The following is a 15,399-nucleotide window of genomic DNA, read 5'->3' on the forward strand; positions in this document are numbered from 1 at the left end:
ACATTGCAATAGTCTCTGCCTCAACTACCTCCTCTGACAGCTCGATCGATACACCTACCACCCTCTGTGTGGAAAACAATTACCCCTCAGATTCCTATTAAATCTTTTTCCCTTCACCTTACACCTATGTCCTCTGGTTCTCGATTCCCCAACCTGGGCAAGAGACTCTGTGTATCTACCCGATCTATTATTTTTTTCTCATAATTTTATACACATCTATAAGATCAACCCCTCATCCTCCTGGCCCCCAAGAAATAGAGTTCCAGCCTGCTCAACCTCTCCCTGTAGCTCAGACCCTAGAATCCTGTCAACATCCTCATAAATTTTCTCTGTACCCTTTCCAACTTGACATCTTTCCTGTAACATGGTGCCCAGAACTGAACACATTACTCTAAATTAGGTCTCACCAATGTCTTATATAACTGTCTTATATAACTTCCCACTCAATAATATTCAATAATCTGACTGAAGGCCAATGTGCCAAAAGCCTTTTTGACCACCCTATCTGTGACCACATCTTCAAGGAACTATGTACCTGCACTCCTAGATCCCTCTGTTCTACAACATTCCCTAGAGCCCTACCATTCACTGTGTACGTTCTGCCCACGTTACACTTTCCAAATGCAACAATTTCTGTGTTAAATTCCATCAACCATCCCTCACCCCAACTGATCAAGATCTTGCTGCAATTTTTAACATCCATCTTCACGTTCTGCAATACCACCCACTTTCGTATCATCTGCAAACTTGCTAATCTTGCCATGTGCATTCTCATCCAAATCATTGATATCATTTAAGAGGCTTTTAGATATGCAGGGAAGGAGGGGGGTATGGATTATGTGCAGTCAGATAAGAGTTGGCCTTGGCATCATGTTCAGCACAGACATTGTGGGTGAAAGGGCATGTCCTGTGCTGTACTGTTCCATGTTTTACACTTCACGAAGGCATTAATAGCAGGTTGTGTGGACAAACATAAGGACTACACGAGAGTTCTGGTGCAATGCTTACAGGCACGTGTGTGAGCACAGTCGATGCAAGCAGCTCACGGGCCTCTTCCATCTTGGTTTTCTTCGGTCCTCCCCACATCCTCTGCCTGCGCACTTTATTCCCAATATACTTCAATGCCTGCAGAGCAGAAGGAACGAGATGAGCTGTGCGGAATGAAAAGCATTTCACAACCTGCCGACTAGACCGTCTCACCATCTTACCTTTACCGGCAAAATATTTCTTAAAGCAACTGAAAAGTAACTAACCAACAGCAAAACTCTGGCCTGAACTTAAAATAATTTAAAATCCAGCTAAAGAACACAAAGTATGTCAAACCCGAAACATGTCACCTATCATTGTTCTCCAGAAATGTTGCTCGACCAGCTGAGTTACTCCAGCACTTTGCATCTGCAGTTCATTGTTTCTATTAATGACAGGCTAATTTTTTGTTAAATCGTATTAAGATATTTAATGAGCAAAATTAAAGACATACACTTTCGCGATAGATCTTGTTTCAGTTATAAGAATCGGTGCTTTGACTGGCTTCACAGAGTTGGTTAGATTTTAAACAAGCAGACTGAGGAAACGGAGGTTTATTTCTCTAAGAGGCACACCTGCATCTGTGTGAAGATCTGAGCTTTCTGACACTCTTCCAAACTCGGAGCGAAGGCAGACATTACAGGGTCCTCTGTACCAATCATCTGTACAATCTCCTGATCACTCTCCACCCCCATGGCCTACAATAGGAAAGATAAACACAGGCAGTATTACCATTTCCAGTCAGCACAGTAACATTTGCTTATGCTAATGGAGTCTTCTTGTCTGCATGAATTCAGAGCACAGACTGCGTTTCTCTCACACTTTTCCCATCGGGCTTTGACAAGGAAGCACAATTAAGGCTCAACAGTCAGAATTTAAGGTGTCCACAAATTAATAACTGGGTGCATGTATTGGTATCAGTTTATTACTATCACCCGTACTGGGATACTGTATAAGCTATGTTTTGCGTACTATCCAGGCAAATCAAGCCATACATGATTACACCAGGTAGTGCAAAAAGAGAAAATAAATAGAGTTTAGAATATATTACAGTTGCACAGAAAGTGCAAATCGTGCTACGTCCACAACTCCTTGCTTCCATCTCTCTCTCTTCATTAAAAAAAATAGTTGGAGAAGGCTGTGGAGGCTAAGTCAATGGATATTTGTAAGGCAGAGATAGATAGATTCTTGATTAGTATGGGTGTCAGGGGTTATGGGGTTGAGAGGGAGAGATAGATCAGCCATGATTGAATAGTGGAGTAGACTTGATGAGCCAAATGGCCTAATTCTGCTCCTATCACTTATGAATGTAATTCAGTAATGAAGATTAGAAGTCTCCAACCATTTTTCAATTTAGGCTGTGAATTCAGAACATTCTGTTATAAAAATGAAAGGAATGAAGAATGCAGGGCAGGGCTGGTTCAATCTTCCCCTCTAGCGCTGTTGAACCCTTACATTGATTCCATCCACCATGTCCTTGCTCACTTATTTAGACCTTGCACATCTACTAAAACCTCTCTGCACCCTTCACTACAACGTATCGAGTCAGCAACCTGGATATGCAACGTCTGATCCCACAGAGTCATACAACGAGGCAACGACTCTTCAGCCCATGCCGACCATCAATCACCCACAGCACTCATCCCAACTTATCCCATTGTTACTCTCTCCACATTCCCATCAACTCCCCCAGATTCCCCCACTCACCCATGCACTAGGAGCAGTTTACAACAGCCAATTAATCTACCGCGCTACAGGTTTGCGTGGGAGAAACTGGAGCACATGACAGCGAGGATTGAACCAGGGTGTCTGGTGCCGTGATGCAGTGCCTTCACTCACAGTGTGTCACCCTGGTGTATGGATCGAGCTGCGAGAGGAAGTTCTTGAGGCAGATACAGTCACAATGTTTAAAAGACAGGTTCCTGGATAGGTTAATGGAGATGGATCAAGGTAGGCAAATGCGACTAGCTTCCATCAACGCCTTGCTTGGCATGGACAATTAAGCCGAAGGGCCTATTTCCATTCTGTTTGATTCACTGAATTCATTCCTTCCTCTAAATCGCTGATACAAATCATGAACATCTTGGTCACAATCTGCTAACTCCAAGATGCCCCACCCGTTCCTACTCTGTTTCCTGCCCTTTTGCCAAATCTCATTCCACAAATCTATTACCCCTAATACTCTGGATTCTAATTCTGTTTAATACAGTATTTGCAAAGGCTGTTTGGAAGTGCAAAATAAATCACATTCACTGGTTTGCCCTTACTGATTCTGCACGTTCCATCTACAAAAACAAAGTCAAAATATTTATCACTTTCCCTTTCAAAAGTCCAAATCAACCCTACCTAGTCCTATGATCATTTTCCTTCTGTCTTGAAACCACCTCCTTAACAAGAAGCTCCAGCACCTTCCGACAGCAGGATAATTACCTTATAGTTCCCTGCTTTCCTTCCAGTGAAGTACCTTTGCTGGGAAGTTCTAGATCTGCAGAATGATGTGCCCCCTGTATCTCATTCCAAACTCCAGAACGGAGATTAGCAGGCTTCAGGGATTTATAAGGTCCCATTCAAGTTGCCAATACTAATTCTTTACTAATACTAATTCCTTCGAACTCTCCATTTACTCCAGACCAGCAGTTCACTCTTTGAGATTTTCCTGTTTTCATGAAGACTGATGCCAAGTATTAGTTTAATTTCTCTGCCATTTCAATGTTCCCCAATACGAGTTCTTCTATCTTAGTTTTCAGCAACCACATTAACTTTAACTAATATATGTTCTAACATATGTAGAAATATTTCATGGGCTGTTTCTCGCTAGTATATTCTCACATGTTGCTTTTACTTTCCTTCCCAATGCTTTGCTGAATTTTTAGTTCCTAACCTTCATAATCCTAGTATACTAGATTTAGGCATTGTCATGAATCTATCCTTTGATCTAATTTGATTTTCATTTTGATAGCTTCAGGCTAGATCACTTTTTCTGTTGTTGTTGTTTACTTTGCCCTGAACTGATGACGTGAACGGTGGTAGACACAAAATGCTGGAGTAACTCAGCGGGTCAGGCAGCATCTCGCGAGAGAAAGAATGGGTGATGTTTCGGGTCGAGACCCTTCTTCAGACTGATGTCAGGGGAGTGGATGGGACAAAGATAGGATGTAGTAGGAGGCAGGAAGACAGTGGGAGAACTGGGAAGGGGGAGGGGAAAGAAAGGGATAGAGGAACTATCTGAAGTTAGAGAAGTCAATGTTCATACCGCTGGGGTGTAAACTGCCCAAGCGAAATATGAGATGTTGTTCCTCCAATTTGTGCTGGGCCTCACTATGACAATGGAGGAGGCCCAGGACAGAAATGTCAGATTGGGAATGGGAGGGGGAGTTGAAGTGCTGAGCCAACAGGAGATCAGGTTGGTTAAGGCGGACCGAGTGAAGGTGTTGAGCAAAACGATCGCCGAGCCTGCGCTTGGTCTTGCTGATGCAGAGAAGTTGACATCTGGAACAGCGGAGACAAAAGATGAGGTTGGAGGAGGTGCAGGTGAACCTCTGCCTCACCTGGAAAGACTGTTTGGGTCCTTGAATGGAGTCGAGGGGGTAAAGGGACAGGTGTTGCATCTCCTGCAGTTGCAGGGGAAAGTACCTTGGGAGGGGGTGGTTTGGGTGGGAAGGAACGAGTGGACCAGGGAGTTACGGACGGAGCAGTCTCTTCGGAAAGCAGAAAGGGGTGGAAATGGGAAGATGTGGCCAGTGGTGGGATTCCGTTGGAGCTGACGGAAATGTTGGAGGATAATTCGTTGTATACGACGGCTGATGAGGTGGAAGGTGAGGACAAGGGGGACTCTATCCTTGTTAAGAATGGGGAGAGGGGGAGCAAGAGTGGAACTGCAGGATATAGAGGAGACTCTAGTGAGAGCCTCATCTATAATGGAAGAGGGGAACCCCCGTTTCCTAAAGAATGAGGACATCTCTGATGCCCTTGTGAACGGTGCGTTGTTTCTGTAAAAGTCAGTCTTTGCAGGTTAACTATCACCCTGTCTTCATCCTGTTCTTTATTATCCGTGCCATCAAGAGTGTTTGTCATGTGTACCGGTAATGGATTAACGACATTCATACTTGCTTCAGCTTTACAGGCTCTTAAACAAAGTGAATATCGAATAATCAATAAAACAATAAATTAATAATCAGTAATAACCTACAAATGAAACAAAGTACTTGCTATAACTCCAGGATAACCGCTCAACTAAGAAAACCAAGTCCAAAGCCAAAGTATTATCTATCTAACTGAACGTGCAAACTTATGCCAAGGACAACAAATAACTCCGTATGCAAAAAACACAAGGTAGCCATTCCCCCTCCTGCCCATTTCCCCGGTCTCTTCCAAGAGTTACTCTGAGGGCAGCACAGTGGCGCAGCGCTAGAGTTGCGGCCTTACAGTGCCAGAGATCCGGGTTTGATTCTGACCATGGATGCTGTCTGTACGGTGTTTGTACATTTTCCCCATGACCGCGTTGTTTTTCTCCGGGTGCTCCAGTTTCCTCCTATACTCAAAAGATGTGCAGATTTATAGGTTAATTGGCTTTGGTAAAGATTGTAACTTGTCCCTAGTGTGCAGGGTAGTGCTGGTGTACGGGAATCGCTGGTTGACGCGGAATCAGTGAGCCAAAGGGCCTGTTTCTACGCTGTATCTCTAAACTAAACCAAACTAATCTAAAGCTTGGACTATTTGATTACTGCCTTTGATCAATCTGTAACAATGTGTCTACCATAGTTGTGAGATGTTGCCCATTTATTCCTGACCGTGCATTAATTCACCCTCCTTGCTCTGAGCGCAATCAAGAGCAGCTCAGGTGAGCAGTGGATGCTGCCGTGCCAACATCCCCACATACTGGCGATGAACAGAGAAAAGTTCAGAGTGAGGAGAGCATGGGATGGATGCAAGTGATCGATTGTCACCCTAACAAAGTCCACCCTTGCTCGGCTACCATGCCACGGAGATTGCCAAGTCCACAACCAAACCCACAACTTTAACGACCATCCACCAAACCATCAGATAACCTTTGCCCTGACCGATGGCTAACCGCCTCTGGACATCTCTGCTTTCTGTCACATAACGGCTTTGAGCAGATAACTTTGCAAATGGGTGGTTAAATATTTGTATTCTACCAGAGGGCTAATGCTGCCCTCTGCTGGTGACTGACATCGACCACAGGGCTAACTCTGCCCTTTCCTGGTGGCAAACATCTCAAGGAACTCAAGAGAGATTCTCAAACTAACTTCCAACCATCTAGAGTTAAGGGATTCCACAGGAACTTAGGATGACCAATGATGAGAGACTGAGTAGATCAGGATCCAGTTTAGCTTGGTTTAGTTTATTATCACGTGTACCGAGGTACAGTGAAAAGCTTTTTGTTACGTCTTTGTATCCAGTCACCAGAAAGACTAGACATGATTATAATCAAGTCTACAGTGTACAGATACAGCACAAAGGAAATAATGTTTAGTGCAAGATAAAGTCCAGTAAAGTCCGATTAAAGATGGTCCGTGGTTCTCTAATGAGGTAGATGGGAGTTCAGGACCATTCTCTAGTTGGTGATAGGACGGCTCAGTTACCTGACTGAATGCACTAGAACATCCTGACTTTATTAAAGATGCTCTACAGATACAATCATAAAATTCCACTCAATATTTCTATTTCATCGCTGAATATTTGAGGTCAAACGTTCCATGCAGCTCTCAAAGAGCCATTGCATCAGTCAGACAAGCCTGCTAACGATTCTGTGTGAGGACCAGTGTGCAATGTAACGAAGCTCTAGGTTTAGGTTTGTTATTGTCGTGTGTACCGAGGTACAGTGAAAAGCCTTGTTTTGCATGCTGTCATTCCCAGCAGACTGGGTTTACACACTCATATTCCCAGCAGGGTGGTTTAACACACAAGCATTCCCAGCAGGGTGGGTTTACATACATTCCCATTTGCCCGTGATACAGGGACCACCCAGACCGAGGGAGGAGGGGGTGTGCCGGGCAGCGCTGAGCTCATGCTGTTACCTTAAATATAATGGCGATGGGGATGTCCTCGGACAGAGTGTTGTGCCGCAGGTAGTAACGGCCCTGTTTCACCACCAGGTTGGTTCGACTTTTCTTTTCATGCGTGGAGCTGAAAATCAAGCAGAGTTCTGTTATTGGTTTGCTGGCGGGCATGGCGTTGGGTAGACAAAGCGGTGTTGATTAGCTGCAGGACAGGGCCAGTGCAGGGTCCAGTCACAGCCAGAGGACCGGGTCAGTGCAGGGCCCAGTCACAGCCAGAGGACAGGGCCCAGTCACAGCCAGAGGACAGGGCCAGTGCAGGGTCCAGTCATAGCTAGAGGACAGGGCCAGTGCAGGGCCCAGTCACAGCCAGAGGACAGGGCCAGTGCAGGGTCCAGTCATAGCTAGAGGACAGGGCCAGTGCAGGGCTCAGTCACAGCCAAAGGACAGGGCCAGTGCAGGGCCTAGTCACAACCAGAGGACAGGGCCAGTGCAGGGTCCAGTCATAGCTAGAGGACAGGGCCAGTGCAGAACCCAGTCACAGCCAGAGGACAGTGCAAGTGCAGGGCTCAGTCACAGCCAGAGGACAGTGTAAGTGCAGGGCTCGGTCACAGCCAAAGGACAGGGCCAGTGCCGGGCTCAGTCATGACCAGAAAACAGGGCCCGTGCAGGGCTCAGTCACAGCCAGAGGACCGGGTCAGTGCAGGGCCCAGTCACAGCCAGATCACAGTGCCAGTTTAGGGCCAGTCACTGCCAGAGGACAGCGCCAGTGCTGGGCTCAGAGCCAAGGCAAACACCCTGTCTCGAGTTCATCTCCTCCAGAGTACAGACCAACACAGACCCCCCATTGCCCATGGAGCATCATCGATCAGCGTATCCAATTAATAGTATGAAACCGTCATTTTTTTTTATTGGTCTATCCATTCTCCTGCCTTAATAGTATTCAGGAGCTGAAAGTGCAAACTTCTCAAAAACGACAATATTTCCGCAAGTAATCATTGAACTCAATTGTAGTTTGAATGAATACCCACAACCAAATTAATCGTAATTATGCTCCTCTCCAGAGGATGTGTGTTAATTCACCATACATGGACACAAACTCGACTCACTGTGATGCCAGGACCTCCTTAAATCCCTTATGAATGACCCCCCCCCCAGGATTGTGCTGGGATTTGCGTTGTTTGTGATACATAAAAGTCTTGGACGTAAATGTAGATGGGTTGGTGAGTAAGACTGAAAATGACACCACAATTGGTGGAGTCGCAGACAGTGATAATAGATCATTTACAGATATGGGTGGAGAAATGGCAGATGGAGTTTAACTTGGGCAAGTGTGAGATGATGCACTTTGGAAGATCAAATGTATGGGGAAGGTATAGTTAATGGCAAGAGTCACGACAGCATTGATGTACAGAGAGATCTTGGGGTCCAAGTCCACAGTTCCCTGAAACACAAGTAGTTAGAGTGGTAAAGAAGGCGTGTGGTATGTTTACTTTCATGGTTGGGGCATTGGATATGGGAGTCAGGAAGTCATGCTGCAGGTTTACAAAACCTTGGTTACACTGCTTTTAGAGCATTGAGTGCAGTTCTGGTCGCCCCAATACAAGAAAGATGTGGAGGCTGTGGAGAGGCAGAGAGATTTGAGGCGTCTAGAGACAGCGGTAACAATCTTTAAAAAACGAGTCCTACAATCAGGATTGAGATGAGAGGGTTAAGATTTAATAGGAACCCGAGGGACAGCTTTTTCACACAGAGGGTGGTGGATGTATGGGACGAGCTGCCAGAGGAGGTAGTTGAGGCAGGTACAATAACAATACTTAAAAGGCACTTGGACAGGAGCTTGGATAGGAAAGGGTTAGAGTGACCTGGGCCAAAACACAGGTAAATGGGACCAGCTTATTAAATGCTCGGCAAGCACGTGTTGAACTGAAGGGCCTGTTTCCCTACTGTATGACTAGAAATAATTTCTTCGCATAGTGGGTGGTGAATCTTTGGTGCTCTTTCCCCAAGAATTGCTGAGTATATTCAAGACAAAGGTCAACAGACTGTTAGATATTAATATCTAAGGGTCAGGGGTTATGGGGAGAAGGCAGGAGAATGCGGTTGAGAGGAAATAAAATCGATCAGCCATGATTGAATGGCGGTGTTGACTTGATGGGCCAAATGGTATAATTCTGCTCCTGGAACTTAACTTATCAAGGCCGTGGGGTTTGTGTAGGTAGGTGATGCGGAGGTAAAGATCTTATTGAGAGGTGGAGCAGGCAGCTGGGAGATGTGGGGCACATTCATCCCTCCTGCCTCACCGTGTGAGTCCCACTGCTCACACTCTGGGCCGGGAGTTTGCCTCGACCAGTTCACACATGGCCCATTACTGAACACAGTACCTGGTCACAGAGGCCCCGACTGTGCCCTTCCGGTCCACATCCACAATTATTCTGTTCTTTGATAGTTGTTCCTGGATTAGAATAACTTTCTCAACACCTTTAACAATGAAATAGCCACCTAAGCAGACCAAAAACATTCAATTAAAACCAGCCAGTTACACTAGAGGTGTATAAGATCTTGAGGGGAATAGATAGGGGAGAAGCACAGAGACCTGTACCCAGAGTAGGGGAATCAAGAACCAAATGACATAGGTTTAAGGGGAGGGGGATAGACTTAATAGGAAATTGAGGGGCAACATTTTCTTTTTACATAAAGGGTGGTGGATGTATGGAACGAGCTGCCAGAGGAGGTAGATGAGGCAAGTACTATCACGACGTTTAAAACACATTTGGACATATATAGGTTAGGTTTAGAGGGATATGGGCCAAACGCAGACAGGTTTAGTTTAGCTTAGTTTAATAATAATAATAATAATGCATTTTATTTATATAGCGCTTTTCATATACTCAAAGACGCTTTACAGAGATTTTGAGAACATTGGGAAATAAATAAATAGATAAATAAGTAAATAAATAAATGAACAGAGAAAGGAGACAGAAGGTGAGGTGACCTTCAGTGGTTGAAGGCAGTACTGAACAGGTGAGACTTCAGTGATGTTTTGAATGTGGTGAGTGTGGAGGAGTCTCTAACGGTTTGGGGTAGTGAGTTCCATAGGGTGGGAGCAGCGATGGAGAAAGCCCTGTCCCCCCAGAATCTGAGTTTGGTCCGGATGTGGGGGGATAGGAGATTGGCAGCGGCAGAGCGGAGGGTGCAGGTGGGAGTGTGCCTGTGGAGGAGGTCGGTCAGATAGGATGGGGCCAGGTTATGGAGGGCTTTGTATGTTATGAGGAGGATTTTGTACTGGATTCTCTGGGGGATGGGGAGCCAGTGGAGTTTATAAAGGACGGGGGTGATATGGTCACGGATCGAGGTGTGTGTGAGTAGACGGGCAGCGGAGTTTTGAATGTATTGAAGTTTATTGATGATTTTTGAGGGTGCGCCATAGAGGAGGCTGTTGCAGTAGTCCAGACGGGAGGTGATGAAGGCGTGGATGAGGGTTTCTGCAGCTGTGGAGGAGAGGGATGGACGGAGACGGCCAATGTTTTTGAGGTGGAAGAAGGCTGTCTTTGTGATGTGTTTGATGTGTTTGTCGAAGGAGAGGGTTTGATCAAGGATGATTCCAAGATTCCGGATGTGAGGTGAGGTGGATACTGGGAGACCATCAATGTTGAGGATGAAGTTTTGGGTGGATTTGGTGAGCGTTTTTGGACCAATGATGATGATTTCAGATTTGTTGCAATTGAGTTTGAGGAAGTTTGATTGAAGCCAAGATTTTATTTCAGTGATGCAGTTTGTCAGTGTAGAGTGTGTGGTGGGGGAGATTGACTTGGTGGAGATGAGGAGCTGGATATCATCGGCGAAGCAGTGGAAGTTGAGACCATGACGGCGGATTAATTGACCAAGGGGGAACAGGTAGAGGATGAAGAGGAGGGGGCCAAGGACTGAGCCTTGGGGGACACCTTGGGGGAGAGGAGCGGTGGGGGATTTACAGTTGTTAATGGAGATGAACTGGTGTCTGTCAGAGAGGTTCTTTAGTTTAAAGACACAGCGCGGAAACAGGCCCTTCAGCCCACTGGGTCCGCATTGACCAGCGATCCCCACACATTAACACTATCCTACACACACTAGGGACAATTTTTACATTTACCAAGCCAATTTACCTACATACCACCTGTACGTCTTTGGAGTGTGGGAGGAAATCGAAGATCTCGGAGAAAACTCACAGGGTCATGGGGAGAAAGTACAAACTCCTACAGACAGCGCCCGTGGTCGGAATCGAACCCGGGTCTCCGGCATTGCAAGCGCTGTGAGGCAGCAACTCTGCCGCTGCGCCACCCTGGGACTAATGTAGATGGGGCATGTTGGGCCGAAGGGCTTGTTTCCATGCTGTATGACTTTTAGAGATTTGTCCACCTAATAACGACATTTCTGCCCGAGCCCTATATTCCTTCCAGCTGGTGCCACCCTTCCCTTTCAGCATGGAAACCGACCCTTCCTTCTGCATGCCGTGTCACTGACAGAAAAAATGCCTGAAAAGGACAAAGCGCTGGAGTAACTCAGCTAGTCAAGCAGCATCTCTGGAGAACGTGGATAGATGACATTTTGGGTCAGGACCCTTCTATAGACTGATTTTATTTTTAAAGTAACACAGCGTGGAAACAGGCCCTTCGGCCCGCCTAGTCCGCGCCGACCAGCGATCGCCCCGTACACTAGTTCTATCCTGCACACTAGGGACAATCTACAGAAGCCGATTAACTTACAAACCTGTACAGCTTTGGAATGTGGGATGAAACCGGAGCACCCGGAGAAAACCCAGTCACAGGGAAAAGGCACAAACTCCGTACAGACAGCACCCGTGGTCAGGATGGAACCCGGGTCTCTGGTGCTGTGAGGCAGCAACTCTACCGCTGCGCCACTGTGCCGCCCGAAAAAGAAAGCAGGACGACCCCTCATGCCCCGCTTTCTTTCCCCCCCCCCCCCCCCCCCACAATCAGTGTGAAGAACGTCACCTAACTATGTTCTCCAGAAATTCTGTCTGACCTGCTGACTCCAGCACTTTGAGTCTTTTTTTTGGTAAACCATCATCAGCAGTTCCTGTCTCTACGCCCTGGAAGGAGGTTCACATTCTGACACAATCTGCCGTGAAGGCCCATTGGAAAAATGGCCAGTAATTACCTGGGTCGAGAGGACATTCATTCAGCTTTGCAAACTCCGCTGCCGTTTTCCCTGTCAGCACACAGTTGGAGCTGCGCAGCATAATTGGCATCCTAGGGTGAAACATCAGCCGTGAGCACAGGACAGGAAGACGGACACGCGGGCAAACGCGGCGCTGGGCCCGGCGGCTGCTGGTTACCTGCCGATGGGCAATGCGTTGCGGATTATGCGCTGGCTGCCTCTGGTGTACTCAATGTCCACTGTGATCGGGGCAGAATACGTCATGTCCCTCAGACGACACTGAGAAAGGAAGTCAGAAATAAATCAGGAATCACAAAAAGCTGGAGTAACTCAGCAGGTCGGGCAGCATCTCTGGAGAGAAGGAATGGGTGACGTTTTGGGTCTCGACCTGAGCTGCTGCCTGACCTGCTGAGTTACTCCAGCATTTTGTGATACCTTCGATCTGTACCAGCATCTGCAGTTATGTTCCTACAGAAATAAATAACTTCACTCAGAAAGAAAGGCAACGGTTTCATATTCTGGGAGAGATTAGAAAAATGGTTCACTGGTACTTTATTTGTCACATGTAGTCTAGTTTAGTTTATTGTCAGGTGCAGTGAAAAAACCTTTGTTGCATGCAAACCAGTCAGTGGAGAGACCATACATGATTACAATCAAGCCGTCCACAGTGTACAGATACAGGATAAAGGGAATAACGTTTAGTGCAAGATAAAGTCCAGTAAAGTCCGACCAACGATAGTCCGAGGGTCTCCAGTGAGGTAGATGGGAGGTCAGAACCGCTCTCTAGTTGTTGAGAGTAGTACCGAGGTACTGAAATGAAAATCATTTTCGTATACTGTTCAGTACAACTATCAACTGTACAAAAGCACCCAGACATATCTTGGATAAGCATCTCAGATGCAGTACATGTATATTGTGGTAGAACACTGAGACAGTGTACAGAGTCACCAGATTTGGCACCATTTTCAAATCATAGTTTACTATAAAAGGAGTTCTTAAAAAGTGAGTGACTAAGCTTGATGTAAAATATGACCTCGTCGGGATTTACCGACACTCATCGCTCCCAGAATGTGTTCTTGTTGTGTCCAGAGTACATAGAACAATCCCAATTATATCTTCCGGAGATACATCTAACCTTTGAGGAACAATACAATAAATGAGAGTTGAGAAGAACCAGGTGCCACTGGGAGAGAGACACAAAAAGCTGGAGTAACTCAGGAGGTCGGACAACATCTCTGGAGAAAAGGAGTGGGTGACGTTTCGGGTCCAGACCCTTCTTTAGACGGGGAGAGATCGTGCACTGACACAAGGTCACGGGGAGAGTTCCCGCAGTGAAGCGGGATCACGGGGAGAGAAACTGCAGTGAAGCAGGGTCATGGGGAGAGTGTGCACTGAAGATATCTCAGAGCAGCATCTTCAACCAGCCACGCAGAGCTTTGGGTGTAAACACTCTGGGCTTGCAGTGTTCACACATCCCATCCCAATCCTTTCACCTCTCTCCTTCCCTTCGCTGTTCAGCTCATGGGCACCAACACCCAAATCCCATTGTTGCTGCCCTTCCCACCTGTGGGCACAGGCCACTTCCCACCACCCTCCCACTCTCCCCGCACACCGCTCTCCAACACCCACGTCTGCCTTTCACCACTGCTTGTGATCCACATTGAATTACGGAGGAGAGCTCAACTCAAACTGTGGGCAGTGTTAGTGAAGGGGAGAGGGGTGGGGGTGGAAAAGAAATAAAACAAAGTGCTGGTGGAACTGAGCGGGTCAGGCAGCATCTGTGGAGGGTCTGTCCTATGTCAGGTAGCTTGTAAGTGGGGGGAATGTCCTAATTGATAATCAGAAAGAAACCTGCTCTTTCTGAATCTGCAACAGCTGCTTACTCTGAGATTTAGACTTTAGGTTTTAGAAATTTAGCACGGAAACAGCCCCTTCAGCCCACCGAGTCTGCGCCGACCAGCAATCACCCTGTACACTAGCACTATCCTACACACTGGGGACAATTCACAAATCTACTAATGCCAATTAACCTACAAACCCGTACGTCCTTGGAGTGTGGGAGGAGAAAGGAGCACCTGGAGATAAACCCGCGCGGTCACAGGGGAACGTGCAAACATGTAGTCGAGATCAAAACCAAGTCTCTGGCGCTGTAAGGCAGCAACTCTACCTCTGCACCACTGTGCCGCCCTTAAGCACACAATCTCAGCACAAGGCAGATGATTTAAACTACGTTAAACCCGCACTCACTGAAGCTGCCGTGTGTGCAAATGTATCACCATTACTGCAGGGTGTAAATCCTAGAACTCCGTCGCCAAAAGCTCCTTACCCACATGGACCGCAGATCTCAAAGTGACCCCCCCCCCCACCGGCCAAAGGCGACTCGGATAGTAAAGGCCCCTTGCCAACAGGGAGAGTAACTAATAAGAATCTGTCATACTTGCTGAGCGAGGGAACTGCACTGTACCTCGTGTGGGGCCACAGGCCGGGTCACATTGAAGCTCTCTTCAACATCCGGAACACCCACGTAAATATTCAGGTACCTAAAATAAACACATTGTTCAACATTACATTGATGATCACACTTCAATGGCTTAATTGACGATGGAGAATTTTGGTGCCGGCACTATATAAATGCAATCCTCTATGGTCTTATATTTAATACAATGTTACAAGTGGAATCATTTGAACTCTGCCAAAGTGTAATATCATCTGTCTCTGGTCTCTGGCGCTGCAGGGCAGCAACTCTACCGTTGTGCCACTGTGCCGCCCTCTGTGCAAACAGAAGCCAGCTGATGCTTCGGGACCATTGCCCAGAGGTGGAGGGTCATCAGTTCTATTTCCCACAGATTCTGCTTAACCGACCGAGGTTTTGACGCATTTCCGTTTTAATTTCAGATTGCAGCATCTGCAGTTTCATTTCCTTTCCAACAACACAGGCAACATCTCCGTGGAGGGGAACGATAAAGATCAGCACTCACTTCAGATACCACATGGGGTCAGCGTCGCTGGTCACCTTCTCATTGGCTTTCATGATTTTCTTAATCTAGAGGAGAGCAGGGGAGACAGTGAGGGGCAGAACGGTCTGTGGGAGAGAGACAGAGGGAGGGCAGAGCCGACTGTGTGAGAGGCAGTGAGGGGCAGAACGGCCTGTGGGTGAGGCAGTGAGGGGCAGAACGGTCTGTGGGAGAGAGACAGA

General features: G+C 46.8%; 1 protein-coding gene across 1 annotated transcript in view; it reads right to left on the reverse strand.

Moving 5' to 3' along the window:
* The window catches only part of polr3b (polymerase (RNA) III (DNA directed) polypeptide B), a 55,974-nt gene that overhangs the window by 35,555 nt on the left and 5,020 nt on the right, over positions 1 to 15,399 (reverse strand). Inside the window, exons 4-11 of the mRNA XM_078417094.1 lie at positions 15,182 to 15,246; positions 14,668 to 14,743; positions 12,382 to 12,482; positions 12,204 to 12,295; positions 9,428 to 9,545; positions 7,065 to 7,173; positions 1,602 to 1,724; positions 1,009 to 1,125 (exon numbers count right to left, since the gene is read on the reverse strand). Of these exons, the coding sequence (XP_078273220.1) occupies positions 1,009 to 1,125; positions 1,602 to 1,724; positions 7,065 to 7,173; positions 9,428 to 9,545; positions 12,204 to 12,295; positions 12,382 to 12,482; positions 14,668 to 14,743; positions 15,182 to 15,246 (801 nt within the window). The remainder of the gene's footprint in view (positions 1 to 1,008; positions 1,126 to 1,601; positions 1,725 to 7,064; positions 7,174 to 9,427; positions 9,546 to 12,203; positions 12,296 to 12,381; positions 12,483 to 14,667; positions 14,744 to 15,181; positions 15,247 to 15,399) is intronic.

The sequence above is a fragment of the Rhinoraja longicauda genome, chromosome 20 (assembly GCF_053455715.1).
Source record: "Rhinoraja longicauda isolate Sanriku21f chromosome 20, sRhiLon1.1, whole genome shotgun sequence".
Classification (NCBI taxonomy): Eukaryota; Metazoa; Chordata; class Chondrichthyes; order Rajiformes; family Arhynchobatidae; genus Rhinoraja; species Rhinoraja longicauda.